A 20,000-nucleotide genomic window follows, 5' to 3' on the forward strand; every position below is an offset into this window, starting at 1 on the left:
GACGTTTTTTCGTTCCAACAATCGCCGGAACCCTTCGAGCCTCAATAGCACTTCAACTTACACGCCCGCGTAAGTGGAAGCTGGCCTTATCTAGAGCTGATTTATGACACCAAAAGAATCTTTGAAAATCATGTCGTGCCATTTACCTCTAGCTCTCTCATGATTTAGCCGCAAGCTTTTGTTTTTTGCACTAAGAACTATCGGGTCGGGAACACTTTATAATTTATGACACCAAAAGAATCTTTGAAAATCACGTCATGTCATTTACCAGCTCTATCATGATTTAGCCTTTTTTCGCACTAAAGCCAGGCTCAAACTACACGACTAGCGATTGTGTGTCCGATTTTGGCGTCGGGGTGCACCGCACACTAGAAGAGAATCACAACTGTCAATCTTGTCGCTGCTGGCAGCCACCGAGACAATGCCCGACGTTCTATTTCCAGTCGCAAATATCAAACACTGTTTGATTTCTACGATTTGCGATCGGCGACTCTTTGAGCTGCCAAAGTTCTATCTTAGAACGTCGCTCACGATGAGGAAATCTTTGCCGACAATCGCTTGCGATGGTCCTGGGGGGTAACGTTCCAGCGATTGTCGTAAGGGGGGTTTTCAGCCGAGAATCGGCGCAATAGTCGTGTAGTTTGAGCCAGGCTTTAGAACTATCGAGTCTCTTGAACGTCATTGGGTCTATCGGGTGTCGGTAACACTTAGTAATTTATGACACCAAAAGAATCTTTGAAAATCATGGCGTGTCATTTACTGTACCAGCTCTCTCATGATGTAGCCAAGGGCTTTTGTTTTGCTCTAAGGACTATCGGGTCTCTTGAGGCTATTGGGTCTATCGGGTTGGTAACACTTAGTAATAAGTAAATTAGTAAATAATTCACCAACGATGAGCAAAACAATTCTCTCATGATTTAGCTGTGGGCTTTTTTTTGCACTAAGAACTATGAGGTCTCTTGAATGCTATTGCGTTACACATTTTTCCACTGAGGGCAAGGCTTTATTCTTAAGAGTTCGGATGAAGTTGTAACTCTCACGTAATGACAGAGCATTAGGCCTGCAGCTGGCAAGCCAATGGCACTAGCAGCCCTTTCAGACACATAACAGTCATAAACAGAGAGGGACAGACACTACATGCATGCATACACACACACACACACACACACACACACACACACACACACACACACACACACACACACACACACACACACACACACACACACACACACACACACACACACACACACACGCACACACACACACAGGCACACACACACACACACACACACACACACACACACACACACACACACACACACACAGGCACACACACACACTTACACCAACACACACATACTTGCATGCAGATGGAGGTTTTAAGCCCTCTCTCTCTCTCTCTCTCTCTCTCTCTCTCTCTCTCTCACACACACACACACACACAGACACACAGACACACACACACACACACACACACACACACACACACACACACACACACACACACACACACACACACACACACACACACACACACACACACACACACACACACACACACATCCACAGTTCCATACCTCAAAGCAACTTCATGCATATTGTGAACATACATATGATGACTTACCGGCTCCTCCTCAGCGCGCTTAAAAGTAAACAGAGTTAAATATGCGTTAGTAACCAAGCATGTGTTGTCGCCATAGCAACAGTGAAGTTACAGACAGACAGACAGTGAGTGGGAGTTCCATGCCCTCGTCACACTGTGATACTAGACAACATTTATTTCATTAAAACAAACACACAGGCACACAGACACACAGACACACAGACACACACACACACACACACACACACACACACACACACACACACACACACACACACACACACACACACACACACACACACACACACACACACACACACACACACACACACACACACACACACACGCACACACACTTCAATCTTGGCAGCCATTTTAAGTGTGCTTTGAGTTGAAATAAGATGCCCCTTGAGAAAACAAACCAGACGGTCTGCTTATAAAAAATAAACCATTAGCTGCCTTTCACAAGGCAACACCATCCTCCTTTGGGTGTTGGTGGTGTCATGTCGATATGAGCTGCCGGTCGACCTGAACTACAGTACTAAGCCGTTACATAACATTACATTAAACTTAGCTGACGCTTTTCTGTCCAAAGCGTGTTACTGATATTTACAGGGTATTGGTTACAGTCCCTGGAGCAATGTGGGGTTAGGTGCCTTGCTCAAGGGCACTTCAGCCATGGATGGAGATGTAGGGAGAGGTAAAGGCGGTAACAGCTTATTGGCACTGTAGCTCATCTAGACAGAACAGCAGGGTGGTGGTAACCGCTTATTGGTAATGTAGCTCCTCTAGACAGGTTGTCCACATGAATATTATTTAGTGTGTTTCTGTTTTGCAGTGACTGCCCTTCAAGAGCCCTCAGATGATGATGATGCCTCTGTTTCAACTGCTGCCAGATCTGCTTCTCTTGTCACTGAGAGCGACAGTGATGGAGCAGTAAAGGTGTGTTTTAGCCCTAACTCAAACGCACACTTACACTCACACACACGCACGCACACACACACAAGCAAGCCTGTGTGCGCGCGCACACACACAAGCACGTACGTAGAAGCTGGTACACAGTAACGGGGCAGGCTGTAAGGGTAATCATAACACAGCTATGATAGCTATCTGAGCTAGCTGAGCTATCCCTGTCTCCTCCTCCACCTCCTTCTATCACCTCCTCCTCTTCCTCTTCCTACTCCTTCTCTTCTTCCTCCTATCTCCTCCTCCTCCTCTTCCTCCTCCTATCACCTCTCTCCTCCTCCTCTTCCTACTCCTCCTCTTCTTCCGATCTCTTCCTCCTCCTACTCCTCCTCCTCCTTCTCTTCTTCCACCTCCTCCTCCTCTTCCTTTTATCTCCTCCTCTTCTTCCTCTTCCTCCTCCTACTCCTCCTCCTCCTTCTCTTATTCCTCCTCCTCCTCTTCTTCCTCCTCCTCCTCCTCTTCCTCCTCCACTGCACAGATGCCCCTCTCGGCTATGCAAAAAAAAAAAAGACGCAAATATTTTCCAGATTCCAAAACTTGCCTGCCTGCCTGCCTGCCTGCCTGCCTGCCTGCCTGCCTGCCTGCTTGTCTGTCTGTGGGTTTTCCAGAGAAATGAGCCCCGCTGGTGTGGAGTTTCTGTACTGTTTGTGCCCCTCACGGCTGGACGCAAGTGGAAAAACACCCCTCTCTTCTTATCTCTCCCTGTCACTCAATCTCTCGCTCTCTCTCTCTCTCTCTCCCCCCTTTTCCTCCCCTCTTTTCCTCTTCCTCTTCCTCACACCCCGTAATTCCGTATTTCTCAACATCCCCAAGCAAACAGGGCCGGATTAAGACAGCCTGGGGCCCCCAGGCTACAGGTTGCTGTCAAATGTACATAGACAGTGTCATAATTATGAACAAGAAATTAAGGTCAACTTATCTACCAACTGTACTCAACACGACACGTGAATTTTTCAATATTACATCCTGACACAATTCCGTTATTTTTCACTTTTGGCCATTCCGCCCCCCCCTGGCAGATGGGGGCCCCTAGGCTGCAGCCATATCTAGCCTGTGCATTAATCCGGCCCTGCGAGCAACGCTGTCAACAGCAGCGGAGTGTTTTGGCTCAGAGGTCGTAGTTGATAAGAGCTAATGACTACAGGATGGAAATGAACACGTCAAAACAATAAATGACTGTTAAAAAGAGCCAAATGTTTACACGAGAGAGAGAGAGAGAGACGCACACCTTTATCTAACCTTTTCAGTGGCGGCCGGGGTTTCTTTTTTCCTAATGACCAATCTATCCCAAAGCTGAGAGAGGGGTCGGAGGTGGCGATCGAGGTGTATACTGTAGGATGAGGGCGGTTAGTGAGAGCTTAAGCAGAGCTCCACTGATGGATACTACAGATGAGACTTCTAACACAAATAGAGAAAGAGAGAGAGAGAGAGAGAGAGAGAGAGAGAGAGAGAGAGAGAGAGAGAGAGAGAGAGAGAGAGAGAGAGAGAGAGAGAGAGAGAGAGAGAGAAACCGTATGGACCACACACCTAACACCCTAAGACTGACTTCCCAAAAACAAAAATCTGAGGGGAAAGAACTCATACATCTACATCGAACTGACTGGCTTTCCCCCGCCTAGCACAGCACACCCTCAAAATGTGCTCCATCAAACTGCCTCGAGCTCTTCTCTCCAGCTAAAATGTTCCGTCATCACGGTGGGTTGAGCTGCCCTGCCAGGCTCTCCGTGTACTTTGGCAACCGAGGCCTCTCTCACTCACTCACAACTGGACAGACAACACAGGCAGGCACCACCAGGGCAGCCCAGGCCAGATATCACACTCTCCTACACTCCCTCAACTTCCCCTCCCCTTAACCCATTTTAGCTTGATGACTTGTATATGTCGTTTAACCTTTGGTGCCTGGAGACACAGATACGCTGCATTCAGGCTCTTGGGATTTTAGCTTTTTTTAATAAAAATGTGGGTATGTTACAGCTGAATGAACACATTATAATGCAAGAAGACGGTCTTAGGGTTTAAATGCAACTTATTTCATGTTTCTATGTGCATCAGAGGCTAAGACTAGGTTTTTATAGGCTGAGGGCAACTTTCCCAACAAGGGCTTAGGCATTCAGCAGGCGTTTTTTGCAAGTGCTTTAGGCATCAATGGGTTAATAGGTGTGGAGAGCTGCACTACATGCAGAGGCAGAAGTAGGCAATTGCCTAGGGCCCCAACCAAATCTGCCCACCATAGGGGCACTTACAGTCACACCAGTCGTGATAAACACACCAACAAAATGTAGGCCTGATCTTAATTTGTCACTTGTAAAATAATCAAAGATATATAAGACAAAACACTAAAATAGCAACCTCGCTCCTTCCATGCCAATAGGTGACGTGATATGGGTCCCATGTTTATATTTCGCCTAGGGTCCCAAAATGGCTAGATCCGCCCCTGAATACATGTGGAGGAGATGGACCTGTGGAGGAGGTCAAACCTTGTTAAACTGCTGCAAGGAACTTCTCGACCGCTCTGTTTCTATCAGTGAAAGTCAATGAGTTTGCCTTACCCTTTTACTGTATGTGACTAGCCTAGAAATCTAGACGCCCCTAGAGGTCACAAATTGAATTCACTCCCTGTCAGCTTTCAGCTGTAGGGGTTTAGCTCGCTAGGCTAGTATGTGACAGATGTTGGCCGAATTTAGTACAAACCCATAAAGCACAAACCATGAGGCTGTAAGAATACAGCATAAGACATATCATGGTAGTGAGTGACAATGAAGATGTTCAGGTGTAAACGAGTAGCTTCAGCTAATAATGTCCTTGGATAATATGACATGAATTAATGATAATCTTCACAGATATGCACAGAATGACAATGAGAATGGTTTGTGGGGCATCACCACCAGAATAAAGTGAAGTTTTGAGGACTATCATGACAATGAGGGTGGTTTGTGGACATCAACACACCAGGAGTCAATTCTCACCCGTCGTTCAAAGGTTAAAGGTGCACTGGGTAAAATATTTTAAATATATTAAAATATTTTTTTGTCGTTTATTTCCAGAATTCATGCTGCCTATTCACGAATGTCTCCTTTTTCACAAATACTTACCACCTCCATCTAATTCTAAATATTCGTTTTGACTTGGAAAATTGTAACCTGGCTCTCACGCAGACCCTTCGTGCTTTGTGCATCTTCGTTATACTTCGTGAGCTCGCACGAGGGTCTGGAAATCCCGAACGGAATCAGATATTTCACAGCCTATCCAATCAGAATCGCGGGGCGGGGTATATACAAGTCAGTGGTTGAAGTAGTACGTGATTCAAAAAAAGCCACGTGAATTCTCCTATCAGGTTCCAGCTGTTTTGAACACACCCGCACCTTTCCAGAGCTAAGCGATTGACAATGTACAACCATCGCGTGAGAACCAGGTTAGGAAAATTGCACTTTTGATACAAGAAAAGGTGGGAGATTCTCCATGTCTGCCATTTTGAATTTCAAGAAATAGACATTTTTAGCTGCAAAACGTCCTTTAATTTGGTCATACTAGTGAAATTAGTTTATTACTCAGTAAATATTCATGAAAAGGCAGCACAGTGTCAATGAGAAGCACTGTTGCAATACCTAATCTGGCCACATTTCTACACAGTGCAGCTTTATTGTAACATGGCAGAGTTGCCCTGCCTAATTGATAAAAAATGTGTCGTTTTGTGGCATCTCTCACCTCATCTCCCTCTCCATCGGAATGCTGGGACAGCGCGTCGTGGTCGATGATCTCCGCCTCGTCCTCGGTGGGCCCGTTGCCGACCCGCACCCCTCCGAACTTCTGTGTGCCCTGTTGGGTGAGTCCGGTGGGTGAGGTGGTGCTGCCTGTCTGCTCTAACTTGTCTAGATTCTCAGCGGGGCCTGCCTCCCTCAGCTGGGACTACGGTAAATACAAATAACATAATCCACAACGTTTTTTTGTTGGGGGAGCCTTAGAGCACTGTCGTGAGAGCCACATGCCTGTTTTTGTTTTTCGCTTTTCACAATGCCCTCCGTGAGGCACCTCCCAAATACACCTCAAATCCATCTTCAAAAGGTGCTAACGGTGTGGCTAGACCTGGCCCTGAAGGGTATCTGGTGCCAGGTGGGAACATAGTTGGTTATGTAACCTTCCACAAGCAATCAACTAAGTTGCAAAGACCCAGGGGGTCCAGAAGGGTATACTAAGGTTCTCAAGGCTCTTCTATTAGATGATTTACCTCTTAACTTCACCTGGTTTACTCCTGAACCAACTTCTTAGTATATGCCCCTGGTCTACTATGCTCCAAATAGCCAGTAGAGAAAGTCTGGGTCACACGGTAGGCCTGTTGGTTAGCAAGCTAGCAGTTGTCCTGGGTAAGTCGCCAAGAAGCTTTCAAAAATCAACTCAAGCAAAACCTCTGATTCAAATCTAGCACAGAGCAGAGTGGTGTCATGCAGTTAATGCAGGTGTTATTGCAGTCTTCATAGCCAATCAATTTCATTCAATTAAAAAAAATGTAGGCGTGGAGATAGCTTTTCTTCAATTATTCCACTGTAGTCTATTGATTCCGTGTCTCGAATGGTGCAATTGTGCACTTTGCGCACTATGTTTCAGTGTGTAGTATGGCGCACTTGCTACACACTAAAACATGGTGCCTGAAGTGCCTAAGTGTGCCATGAGTTTGAGTCTAGGTCAGAGGTGAGCGAACTCAGGCCCTTATGTATTCTGGCCTTTTCGTCAATGCTCCAAACCTAATATGGCCCTTGGGCCAAAGAAATTGACCACACCTTGTCTAAGTGGTAGGTGCTGGACCAAGGACCCCAGAACACCCTTGTCCCCTGAGAGCCAGATCTGGCCACTTCCTCCTCTCTCACATCCACAGTACTTGGTAGGTGCCGCATCGAGCCCAGTGAAAGCCAATTACTTTGAACGAAATGCCAACAACTCAAAACAGAGTTTAACTACGGTAAATAAAGTAGTCACACGTTAGGCATGCATGCAAACAGAGGTGGACATCTCAGACCCGCAAAGTAAAAGCCATGCTAAATATTTGTTCCAGCTAATCCTTGTGTACGTTAGGCCTTGAATGTGTGAGTCAGTGTGTCTATCTGTCCATCTGTCACAGATTTCTGTGTGATAGTATCTGTCCATCTGTCACAGATTTCTGTGTTATAATGATCATGATAACTTTTCAACGGTTAGACTGATTTTCACATATATTCAAAGTGTGTGTCGCCCCTTTCAGTTTGTGGCCGGGAGGGTGCGTTAAGTTCCACAAGGTAATCCAATAGGCCACTGATGATGGTCTGAAGGACCAAAAACATTTTGCACGACACTGAGTAGTATTAGAGTATTAGACTGATTAAGTAAATCTTGTTTTGTTACATTCTACACAAGGTGCATCAACTGATTAACTTTTGGAGGCCAGTGCTTTCAAGATGGCCGACGTTCCAGAGAGCTCCACCAGTTTTAACCTCAGCACAACTCTTGGTAGATGAGATGCTTGGTGAAATCAAATGTGTAAAGATAACAGGCCTAGGGAATAAATGGCTGGACTTTTACTTTCTCAGGCCTACATCCGCCTCTTGCTCGTTTTATCATTGACATTCGACGCTCTACATTCTACAGCAAGCATCACTACATAAAATGTGTTAATTGGCTGTGGCTCATGACAGGCTCTACAAGCAACAAATAACAAACAAACAAACAAACAAACAAGAGACATTTTCTTTAGTATAGCAAACAAAGCTTTGGCCAAGAAGGCACACAAGAGTTTGCATAGTAGTAAGAAGACACGGACATGTACTGTGAAGAGAAACACTTAGATATGTGTCTTATCTCAATGTTTCTATTAAGCTGCGCAATCTTTGCACCTCTGAAAGCATTACTCATTTAAGGCGTGGTAGGGGAAAGATTTTTTCCGTGGTATATACCATGAAATGGTCTTTATTTGGATAGCCCTACAGATACGGGCACTATTAACAACGTATCTGTTGAAATACCATGTCTTAAGGTTAGGGTTATGAAGTATCTGTTGAAAGCCCAAGTCATAATAAGGTTAGGGTTACGTGGTTGGATTTTGCTTCATGTTAATGACAAACGCTGAACAAAATGGAATTATTAACACACAATCAGTACAATCTCTTTGAACAGACTATCCAAGTAAATTCTTTTTTTTTACATTGAACAATGAACATCTTCAATTCTTTTCTGATAGAACGTTACCAAAAATGGTATCATCTGTGTACAGTCACAGTGATGTAAAAAAAAGGGGAAAAAAAATGTAGCCGATCATTTTGTTCAAATTATTAGATGGCTGATCTGCCTGTACATTCTTTTCTACTTTGTCATTCCTGGAAGAAAGGAATGAAAACTATCCAATTTTTTGTGTGCACTCTAAAGGCCAATCCTGTTCTTGCTACGTAATTCCAGCTGTCATCGCCTACCATGCCTTAAAATCAGATGCTTTATGGAGAGACGCAAAGCAACTAATTCCGAAACTATAAGTGAAAGGAAGGAAGCACTCTGTGAGACTAGCTTTGGGCTAGAGCGAGCGAGCAGAGCAAGCAGGCACAGCACGGCTGGTCTCTCCAGTGGCAGAGAACGCTGAGAAGAAGGAGACGAGTCTCTAAAGTAGAGAAAAGGAAGAAAAAAAGGGGGAAAAAGGAAGAAGGAGGAGGAGAAGAAGAGAAAAAGAAGGTTACAGCATTCTTAGGCGGAGGAGCAGCGGAGAGGAGGTCACTCACCAGGTGCTTCTTCCAGAGGTGCTGGCGGCGCAGGACCCAGGTCTTCACCACCAGCATGCAGGGCACGCAGCCCAGAGCTATCAGGACCAGCAGCACCTGGATACCCATCTACACACACACATGGACACATGGAGACACAAAGACATACATGGGCACATGGACAGACAGACAGACAGACAGACAGACAGACAGACAGACAGACAGACAGACAGACAGACAAGGCAGGCAGGAAAACAGACAGACAGACAGACAGGCAAACAAACAGACAGACAGACAGACAGACACAGGTAGACAGGCAGACAGACCGACAGGCAGACAGACATACATACAGATAGATAAATGTGCAAGCACAAACACACATACACCATCAGGAGTGAAAGGAAACAGCATACCCGGTTTGTTACTGCATACACTATGTGAAACATATGAACTCAAGTGATCCCAAACCATTTTTAAGTACATGTATATCATGGGTTCAAGGCCATATTATAATCTTGTCAAACTGCAAGTATACTGTAATATTATACTCTTTGTCCATGTTAGATGTTGTTATTTACTTGTCATTACGGGATGTTGTATAATGAGGTGTGATTTGGCAAGTACGGTTATGTACCATAGCTGTGCAATATGGCGTGGTACTTTCAGTACCATGTACCTGTGTATGTACAGTATGTATGCGTAGTGTACCTGTCCCCGATAAAGAGGTTTGTTGGAGGGATCGTTGTAGTTGAAGAGAAGTATGGTATGTGTAGTGTACCTGTCCCCGATAAAGAGGTTTGTTGGAGGGATCGTTGTAGTTGAAGAGAAGTACGGTATGTGTAGTGTACCTGTCCCCGATAAAGAGGTTTGTTGGTGGGATCGTTGTAGTTGAAGAGACACATGTTGATAAAGGCAATGAGGAGACTGGGGGCGTCTTTGGACGTGAAAGCATCATAGGCGGTCCACTTGTAGAAGATGAGGAGGATGAGGTAGCCAAACAAGCTGCTCATGAACACAATCTCTGGGATGAAGCCCAGGAAGATGTTCAGGGGCTTCTTGAAGTACCTGATGGACAACAACAACAACAACAAAACAACATGTTTATATACAGCACTGTGATGGAGAGACCATCACGAGGGTGGTGGGTGTGTTCTGACTGTCACTTCTGGCACTTTTTGGGCTGGAAATCATCAGTCTCATCTGGCAAACCTGACCCTGTCTCGACTCCTCTGAGGTTGCTAGTCAAAATATGGATGTGGAGCAGAAACATACACTCTGCATACTTTTGGTGTGAGACCATTGGTATTACTCTCATAGTGACTCAGTCTCCCATGCATGCAAAAGATACTGTGGATATTCCATACAATTAACCCCTTAGCGCAGAACCTCTGTCATATCCTGATTGTTACCAAAATGGTGATGACCAAGTGTTAATCATTACTTAAGACTATCTGCATTGTCATAGCAATGGTGTTATGATGTAGTGGACTGTTTTCAGCAAAGAGTTAATAGGACCCATCTGCACTAAGGAGCTACATGTCTTTACTAGTTTTAACCTTTCTAAAAAGTTGCAATCCACAGGGTTTCCAGTTTGAGATTGAAAGAAAAACTGAGAAATAAGTGACCACTGGCACAATTCTCGTGGACGTTACGGACAAGGCTCTAAATTAACACCAACCAACCGGCGAAATGCTGGTGAAATTTCGTTTTGGCTGGTAGAAAAGACCAACTTATAAGCCACCCATTCGTGTGTGTGTGTTTGGCTAGTAAAGTTAACATCTACTAGCCATTTTGGCTGATGACGAAAAAAAGTTGATTTAGAGTCATGCTCGTGGATGATACAGTACGTACAGGTGGATATTCCATTCATTCAAATGTCTTTCTTTAGTCTAGTTTTAGCCTTTCTAAAAACTGGTTATTCACTGGGCTTCCAGCTTGAGAATTAAGTGACCATTGCCGTGATTCTCGTGGACGATACGTACAGGTGGTTGAAGAGGCTGAGAGAGACGCCAAACAGCATGTGGATGACGCCCAGGATGACGGACATCTTCATCTTGAAGGAGTTGAGGAAGGTCAGCTTGTTGGTGGCCACGTTCCAGATCTATGAATGGAGGGAAGCAAAGAGGAAACACAGGAGAGAGAAAAATAAAGAATCAGAGTTTCCATTCTAATTATCCCCTTTCCTCTCTCTCTCTCTTTCTCTCTCTCTCTCTCTCTCTCTCTCTCTCGCTCTCTCTCGTTCTCTTTGAGCTGAACAACGCCATTCTAATAAACTGCAGCTGAATCCGTCCAGGTAGATGCGGAGGAGCCAGGCAGCGAAACATGAGGCTTATTTATGTTGGGCAATTACTGAGCGAGCGCCAATCGGGCATGACACACCAGGCCCACGTTTACGAGGCAGAGCCCTCTCAGGTGCCAGCCGGGCCTGTTTGCCTGTTTGCCTGTTTTACCCTGGTTGTTGAGAATGATACAGCTGAGAGGGGGCAGTGCTTAGTTGCCATTGGGGGTCATTAGTCTATATCATTTTTTAATACTAAGGGCTGGGTTGGCAGGCATATGATGAGGTCCAGGGGGCATTGGGATGGCATATGATGAGGTCCAGGGGGCGTTGGGAGGGCATATGATAAGGCCAAGGGGAGTTCATTCTAAAAATGTTTACCCTGATATAGAGGTACTGTACTTACAGGGTCGATGCCTAGTGGGTACGGTCCGCCAAAGACACCTGGTACGGCTGGATCGAGCTGGAGGACTGCATTTGAATCAAGCGTTTCAAACCTAAGCACAGATGAGTGAGTGTGGAAATATATTATTCAGTGTTCCGTTCAAACACATTATGTCGTAATGGAAAACATCTATGAACTTGCCAGTAAAATGAAACACAATTCTCAGTTTTGTTCAGTCAGGCAAGAGCAGAAGGATTAATATCCTATTTTACTAAATTTGAACAATTTTATTTAATTCAAGTACATCTCTCTCTCTCTCTCTCTCTCTCTCTCTCTCTCTCTCTCTCTCTCTCTCTCTCTCTCTCTATCTCTCTCACAAACACACACACACACACACACATACACACACACACACACACACACACACACACACACACACACACACTACACACGCGCGCGCACGCACACGCACACGCACACGCACACGCACACACACACACACACACTGTAGTAACGACTTATGTACTGTACGTACGTCCAGTTTCCTTTGGGGAAAAACATGTTTTTCACACTCCAGCCTGATCCAAACATGTTGAGGGACTTGGAGAAGCAGTCATTGTAGATGATGCCGGTGTAGACGGAGAAGATACCCATCAGGAGGATAATGTAGCGCCCAGCAAACACCATGTTGAACATCTGAGGAGAACATGTAGAGTGAGTTTATAGAAACAGTTCACCTTATTTCAGCAAATTGCTTACACTGTAAAAGATTGTTGTGATTTCACATTAGAATTCTACATCAAGAAGATGTATATACCAGTTTACTATTCACTGCTGTAATGTGCAATGCATTGTGGGATATCATATGGAGTACAATTCACAATTGTAAATGTACAGCAGCACATAGTACTTTTTACAACATACTGTTGTAAAGATCTGTTTTGTCAGGGCTGCTGTCCTAATGCAAATGTATGCAAAGCCACATGCAGAAATTAGGGAGCTCAGGTCACATTCTGATTGGATGCTTTTAAAACATGCGTGCAGGCCTGATAGAGGTGGAGAGGATTTGAACTGATTTGAACTCTTCAATCGCACACACCTGGTCATGAGCAAGGAGGTAGACATAGGAGGGTTTACAGACATCATCGGAGCGTAGTACGGAATGATAGCAAGGGGAGTCCAATTTTCTTCTTCCATGGTCAAATTGGAAGCATGGTAAAGTGTGGAACAGGTCATACAATAGTGAATGTTTGTCACCTGTCCTTAATTATCCCCCGCAATTAATGCTGACCGACAGCTGCAGTAAATTTGGCCACAAACTGAGCACTGACAACCGGATATCCTCTTTCGACCAAATTTGTGGAGTACAAATTTTGTCCATCATGGCATCGCACACACTGACCATGTGCACCATGTCATTAAGCATAAATGTATTAGTTCTATGGCATTAAAGCAACACCCTCATACTATGAAGCCAATTGGAGCCAATTTGGATTGGAGCCAATTTTGGTCCCCTAGGGGAAATTCTTTCTCTGCATTTATCCCATTTGGGCTAGTGAATCACATTGAAGTACACACACTAGTCCGTAGCAGTGGGCTGCCTGCTGAGTGGCGCCTGGGGATTAGGTGCCTTGCTCAAGGGCACTTCAGCTGTGGTCCGGTCGGGCATTGAGCCGTTAACCCTTGGGTTGCCAACCCAGTGCTCTAACCACTGAGCCACGACTGCCCCCAACTACTACACTGTGGCCAATGCATTTTCCATTGAGTGATACTGCTTATCCAATCTACCTTCTTTGGCCATGAGCCAGCTGATTGTAAATGACATCCAGGTGCGCTAATTTCAGCTCAGTGCAATTCAAAACGGGCTTCTCTCTGCTAAAAGGGCATGGGAGAGGCCAATGATGGTTTGTCCATTTATACAGACGATGGGCTGGTCATAGAGCATAAACGATGCTCAGGTGTGGCAGCCCCCCTGTGGTTCAATTTGGCTTTTTGATGGCTTCGGCAACAGAATATATCTCAAAATCCCATGAGAAGGAATGGAAGCAGAGGCCCAGGACCATTATTTTCAAAGGCTGCATGTTGTGAAGTTTCCAGTGTTTGCATTGGAAGAACGCAACAATTAGCTGGCAACTTGTTGCTAGCAATTTGTTGTAATTTTACAACAATTAGCTGGCAACTTTTTATTGCCAGCAATTTGCTTTAATTTTACTTCAATTAGCTGGCAACTTTTCACCAGCAATTTGCTTTAATTTCACAACAATGAGCTGGCAACTTTTTTTTCCAGCAAATGTGTTGTAATTTTACAACAATTAGCTGATAACCTTTCACCTGCAATTCAACTCAACTTCACCTTACTGGTGCAATGTGCAATTAATGAAGATTGGCCAACAGGCTGGCCCACTTGAGCCATGAAACTTCCCACACATTAAAAGGACAGGTGTTTCAGTTATTTTGTCCAACCACTGTGTAGACAATTCCACATATATATGGAATGTTTACTTATAAACATGGATCAGAATGAAAACTTTTTGGAACTGAAGTTTTGATATGTGCATTAAACAAGGGCCAACACCAATCCATTTAAGAATATCCTTATACTTTTTAAACATTATCTTAGAAGGAGCCCAGTCTGTTTTTAAACTGTAGTTCTAGAGCAGGAGCATCAATGATTGGAACATTCTAGGAACTTGTTACAGATCTCTCTTGTTACTCTGTTGTCACACTCTATACCTAACCAATCTGTCAATTAGTGCCTTGCCTCACTTTATTACTAATCACTTTCATGTCGTGATTCAATGATTGCCAGCACCTGCCCAATGCCTGATTACTCTGGTCACATGGTTCACTTGCCCCACTATATAAACCTGGACTGTCACACTGCTTTGGTTGCTTGTCTGAATGGCACAGCATAGCGCCTGACTCACTGGCGCTCACTGGTACTGGCAATCAATTGATTAGCCGACTAGATGAGTGGTTGGTTTGTTGACAAGGTGGCTGACAGCATAGTGCCATTTGACCAGCTAGCTGCCTGGCAGGTTGACTGACAGCCTGTCCGCCTGGTCAGTTGACTGGCTTGCTGCCTTGCTTGTTGACTGGCTGGTTGACTGGCCGGCTGCCTGTCTGGTTGATTGGCTGCCTGGCTGGTTTAGCCAGGCAGCCAGTGAATCAGACAGGCAGCTGGCCAGTCTGTCAAGGCCAGTTGGCTACCTGGTCGGTTAACTGGTTGGCTGCCTGACAGGTTAACTGGTTGGGTTGTTTCATCGTTTGAGAGCCATCTTGTAGCATAGCGTGTTTTTTGCATAATATTAAATGTAGACCACTGGATTGGTTTGACAAATGCATCTCCATACAGTCCTTATTGTGACTGTTTTTGAATTCCCCTTTGAGATGACTTGATAAATGAAAGTCCTCTTGAGGAAACTATCACTGTCACTGTGACAACACTATGCTGAGTGATTTATTATTTGTGCCTCACCCATGCAAGGCTGAACTTGTAGAAGTATATGCTTAGAGCAGAGTGGCATTATGGTACCATGCTATCTCAGTCATGGTGGAGGATGGGGACGATACCATGTTGAAGGCATCTCAGACATGGAGGCGGGCAGCGGAGGTGGAGGCGGGAGGAGGCGGGCGGATGAGGGGGCAGGACATGTGCCATGGTCAGAGTAGTTTTGAAAACGGAACAGTGTTGTAATTTTAAACGACTTGCTGGCAACTGTTTTTTTCTGCAATTTGTTGTAAATTTAAAACAATTTGCTGGCAATTATTCCCCATCAATTAGCTGTAAATTTCAGTTTGAAATCTTTTACAGTGTATTTTTAGTAAAGCCCCAAGTAAATATGACACTACCTAGACTTTTCTCTATGATTGCAATGCCTAGTCTGACAGTATTTACCATATTTAACATAGCAAGTCTGAAATAAAAGTAAATGCGTAAAATGAATGTGAAATTCACGCATTCAGCGCAAAATGGCTATTTAATTCCATCCAGTGATCCCTTGTGTCTTGGTGCTAATGGTACCATTATGGTATGGTACCATTTCCTTCCAGTGATTGTGCTAAGCTATGCTAATAATATGCAATGCCAATCTAAGTACTGAACACAATGAGAGGAAAATGATATGCATATTCATGTGTAATACTTGGAAATACTGAAAATGTGTGAAAATCCACTGTTCCTTTAAAAGAAACAAATTATGTTAATGTTGTCTAATTATGTCTTGCCAATGGGCAACACACCATTTTCAACATCTACACAGAAGGATATAGGCCTATAAAAGAGATATTTAGTGAAACAAACCGTACAATTAATGTGGGGTTTCATGTTGATGCTGTCTATTGCAAATGGCTAGCAAACACCACATTGAACATCTGGAGCCTGTACTACAAAGCTGGTTCAGGAGTAGACCAGGTCAAGTTAAGAGGTAAATCATCTAATAGAAGAGCCTGGAGTCCTTAAAGGTGCATTGTGTAGGATGTGGCCAGAGTAGGTACTGCAACTATGCTGCTTATTAAAATTGTGCTGCCTATTGTCAAATATGATGTTTTCATGAATATTTACAAAGTAATAAACTAATATTTACTAGAATGGCCAAAGTACAGTCCTTTTTGCAGCTAAAAATGTCTATTTCTGGAAATTTAAAATGGCGGACCATGGAGAAGATCCCCTTTTTCATGTATGAAAAGTGCAATCTTCTCAGTCATAATGAATACTTAAAATGTTATGGTGGTGGTAAGTATTCATGAAAAAGTTACCCATTAGTGAATGGGTAACATGAATTCTGGAAATAAACAACTGCAAATTTTACACAGTGCATATTTAAGACTCCAGGCTCTTCCATTAGGTGATTTACCTCTTAACTTAACCTGGTTTACTCCTGAGCCAGCTAGCCCCCAGAGCCAAATGGAATACACAGAGAGGTTTTAAGAGTCAGACAAGCTGTATAACTAATGTGAGGTTTAATGTTGATGATGTCTATTACGTCCCACAAATGGAGGGCCTGTGGCTCCGGATTAAACTGCAGCTCTCATACCAACTGGCTGAGTTATGTGTTTGAGAACGTTTTGGTAAACACTGAAATGACCAAAAGTTTCTTTCAGGACAAGTAAGTAAAAAATGTCTCTGCAAGTCCAAAGAGCCTCTAAAGATAGAGCCAGGTCAGTACACTACGGGTTCTTCCAGAACTTTTATTACCTCAACCTTAATATTTATAAAGCCTTCAATTCAACTTTAAACATCAGAATCTTACTTCAAATTGGAGCTCGGTAGGTAGGACAGAGAAAGAGTGAGAGAGACCGCTGGCTTGATGTGAATTTCCATGTGTGTGTGTGTGTGTGTGTGTGTGTGTGTGTGTGTGTGTGTGTGTGTGTGTGTGTGTGTGTGTGTGCGTGTGTGTGTGTGTGTGTGTGTGTGTGTGTGTGTGTGTCTGTGTCTGTGTCTGTGTGTGAGGGGATCCTACCTGACCCATCCCTTGACTGAATCCAGGGACGGATAAAGGAATTAAGTGTCCATGGCGGGAAAAATTGTCTATCATATACGTTGTACACTATGCTCTCGGTTTCAATTGGAGTGAAGGTGATTATGGTCAGGGCCGCTGACAGCTTTGGCTGGGCCCAGGACAAAGTCGTGTGAAAGGGCCCCCCAAACTAATACATAAAGTGTAATGAGGAACCAATTATGGGCCCCCTCTCTCCCTGGGCCTGGGACAACTGTACCCCTGACCGGTGTCTGAAGAGTTCCTACCTATATTACCCTACCTACAAAGTCAAAGTGCAGTAACTACATATTTTGTCAGAATTGAGTTTACTCTAAAAATGATCTTCATTACACCATCATCTGTGTTGAAATGTGTCCGTTTTAGAAATAGGCCTAATGCCTAGTCAAATTTGTAGTAACTGCAATATCCAACATAATACCAATACTTAACCTCTTACTGTCACCAAAATTGCAATGGCTATGTCTTAATCTGTTACTTAAGACTGTCAGTAATGTTATAGCAATGTTGTTATGATGTAGTTGTGTATTTTCTCTAACCCTGTCACAGAGTCTTCATAGTTATTGGTGTTATTTATTTATTCAATTGTTTTAATGGTGATTTAGTAGTTACAACGCCACTCATGTCATTTTAACATCTTCTGCCAGCCATCCAACATCAAGGACCACAATGGAAATAAACCCTCGGGCTTTATTATGTAATCCTGACTCTCTGTTTTTACTTTTAGTTAAGTATGTGGTGTGGTTCACTGGAAACTAAATAATGTAGTTGGTTTTATTCAAGAACAGAGATTGCCAAATAAAATCAATCAATCAATCTGTCAATTCTGTTGTCCAGTCTTGCACTTTAAATGTCTGTATGAGCACTGTCTATGTCCATACTGTCGTATGTCCAGGTATGAGTACTGTCTATGTCTATACTGTCTATGTCCTTACCTAGATTAGTCTATGTCTGCATGGGAGAGCAAGAAACGTAATTTCAAATTCTTTGTATGACCAGTGCATGTAAAGAAATTGACAATAAAACTTGACTTGACTTGACTGTCAATCAATCAGTCTGCCACCACCCACCTCGTTGTCGGTCTTCTGTGACAGCAGACGGCTCTCCCTGAGGACGAGGTAGAGGGCAGCGCAGGTCATCAGCAGCCCGTGGCCCATGTCCCCAAACATCACCGCAAACAGGAACGGGAAGGTGATGATGGTGTAGGGAGCTGCAGGATGGACACACAGACATAGTCACAGCTGCAGGATGGACATACAGACATATAGACATAGTCTAATGACTTAAGCTTTAAGACAAAGCTTTTCTCTGATGCCTTCTCTTAGAGATCAAAATGTTTTTGATGTTTTTATGTCTTTTTTTCCTTATTTCTTATTTATAGCTTTACTTCTTTTTATTCTATTTTCACCTACCATGCCTTATGCTTTTATTTTTTATTTTATTTCATGTTATTTTATTTTACATCATTTTTTATCTAACTTTACTGTACATCACATTGAATTGCATTCATGTATGAAATGCGCTATGCAAATACAATTGCCTTGCCTTGCCTTGCCTAGTCACAGCTGCAGAATGGACATATAAGACATACAGTCATAGTCACAGCTGCTGTAAAGACATACAAACATAGTTTAGTGTAGTCTAGTTTAGTTTAATGTTTATTTAACAGGGACAGTGCACAACATACAATTGAGTCAGATTATAGCCACAAGGCTAATTTTCACCTGTAGTCCCTGGACAGGAATTAGTGTTAAATTAAAAAAGGATTAGAATTTATAATAATACGAAAATATAGCTTAGTCAGAGGTGATGATGGTGTATGGAGCTGTAGTATGGATATACAGACATAGACACATATACAGACATAGTCACAAACAATCACAATCAAACATGAAACACATTTGGTTGCAATCGAGCTATTGAGAAATCAATGAGATAGGGAGAAAAAGACATAATGCCCCATAAAAGCCCCATAACGCACGCTGTCACATCAGCGGAACACTGCAATAGTCATTTAAAAGTTAACTACCATAGTACTACACCACTATGGCGTAACACCTTGAGTAATGCACAACAACTTGGTCATTGCTATAGTATTTTGGTAACACCAAATTTATAACGCTGTCTCTCAACAGGTTAAAGGTTAAAGGTTAACCCATCGCACCTGGATTGATTTCACGGTAGGTGCCGATGCCATAAGCATCTACGATGTTCTGGAAGCCGGAGGTGAACTTGTTGGTCTTGTTGAAGGTGGGCGGAGTCTGCTTGGTCTGCATCCTATTGAGAATGGAGGGAACCGTGGAGCCACTCCTCTCCTGGAGACAAGACGCAAACAGGAAGTCAGGTAACCGCAAACAGGATGTCAGCAAAGAAGGTGGATCTAGCAAGCAGCGAAGGTCAATACAACGTCCAATACAACGTCCAACATCCTCTCCTAGAGACCAGACGCAAACAGGAAGTCAGGTAACAGCAGGACGCCAGGTACCAAACAGGATGTCAGGTTCAGAGTTGCATCATAGGCTCCAGTATTTAGAGGTGTCATACCCATAGTAAC

General features: G+C 43.7%; 1 protein-coding gene across 1 annotated transcript in view; it reads right to left on the reverse strand.

Moving 5' to 3' along the window:
• Nucleotides 1-20,000, reverse strand: part of atp6v0a1b (ATPase H+ transporting V0 subunit a1b) — a 50,057-nt gene that overhangs the window by 15,863 nt on the left and 14,194 nt on the right. The window contains exons 10-18 of the mRNA XM_063221957.1: nt 19,611-19,761; nt 18,517-18,656; nt 12,484-12,644; nt 11,970-12,060; nt 11,268-11,386; nt 10,134-10,350; nt 9,307-9,414; nt 6,278-6,478; nt 1,628-1,645 (exon numbers count right to left, since the gene is read on the reverse strand). Of these exons, the coding sequence (XP_063078027.1) occupies nt 1,628-1,645; nt 6,278-6,478; nt 9,307-9,414; nt 10,134-10,350; nt 11,268-11,386; nt 11,970-12,060; nt 12,484-12,644; nt 18,517-18,656; nt 19,611-19,761 (1,206 nt within the window). The remainder of the gene's footprint in view (nt 1-1,627; nt 1,646-6,277; nt 6,479-9,306; nt 9,415-10,133; nt 10,351-11,267; nt 11,387-11,969; nt 12,061-12,483; nt 12,645-18,516; nt 18,657-19,610; nt 19,762-20,000) is intronic.

This window comes from Engraulis encrasicolus, chromosome 17 (assembly GCF_034702125.1).
Source record: "Engraulis encrasicolus isolate BLACKSEA-1 chromosome 17, IST_EnEncr_1.0, whole genome shotgun sequence".
Taxonomy (NCBI): domain Eukaryota; kingdom Metazoa; phylum Chordata; class Actinopteri; order Clupeiformes; family Engraulidae; genus Engraulis; species Engraulis encrasicolus.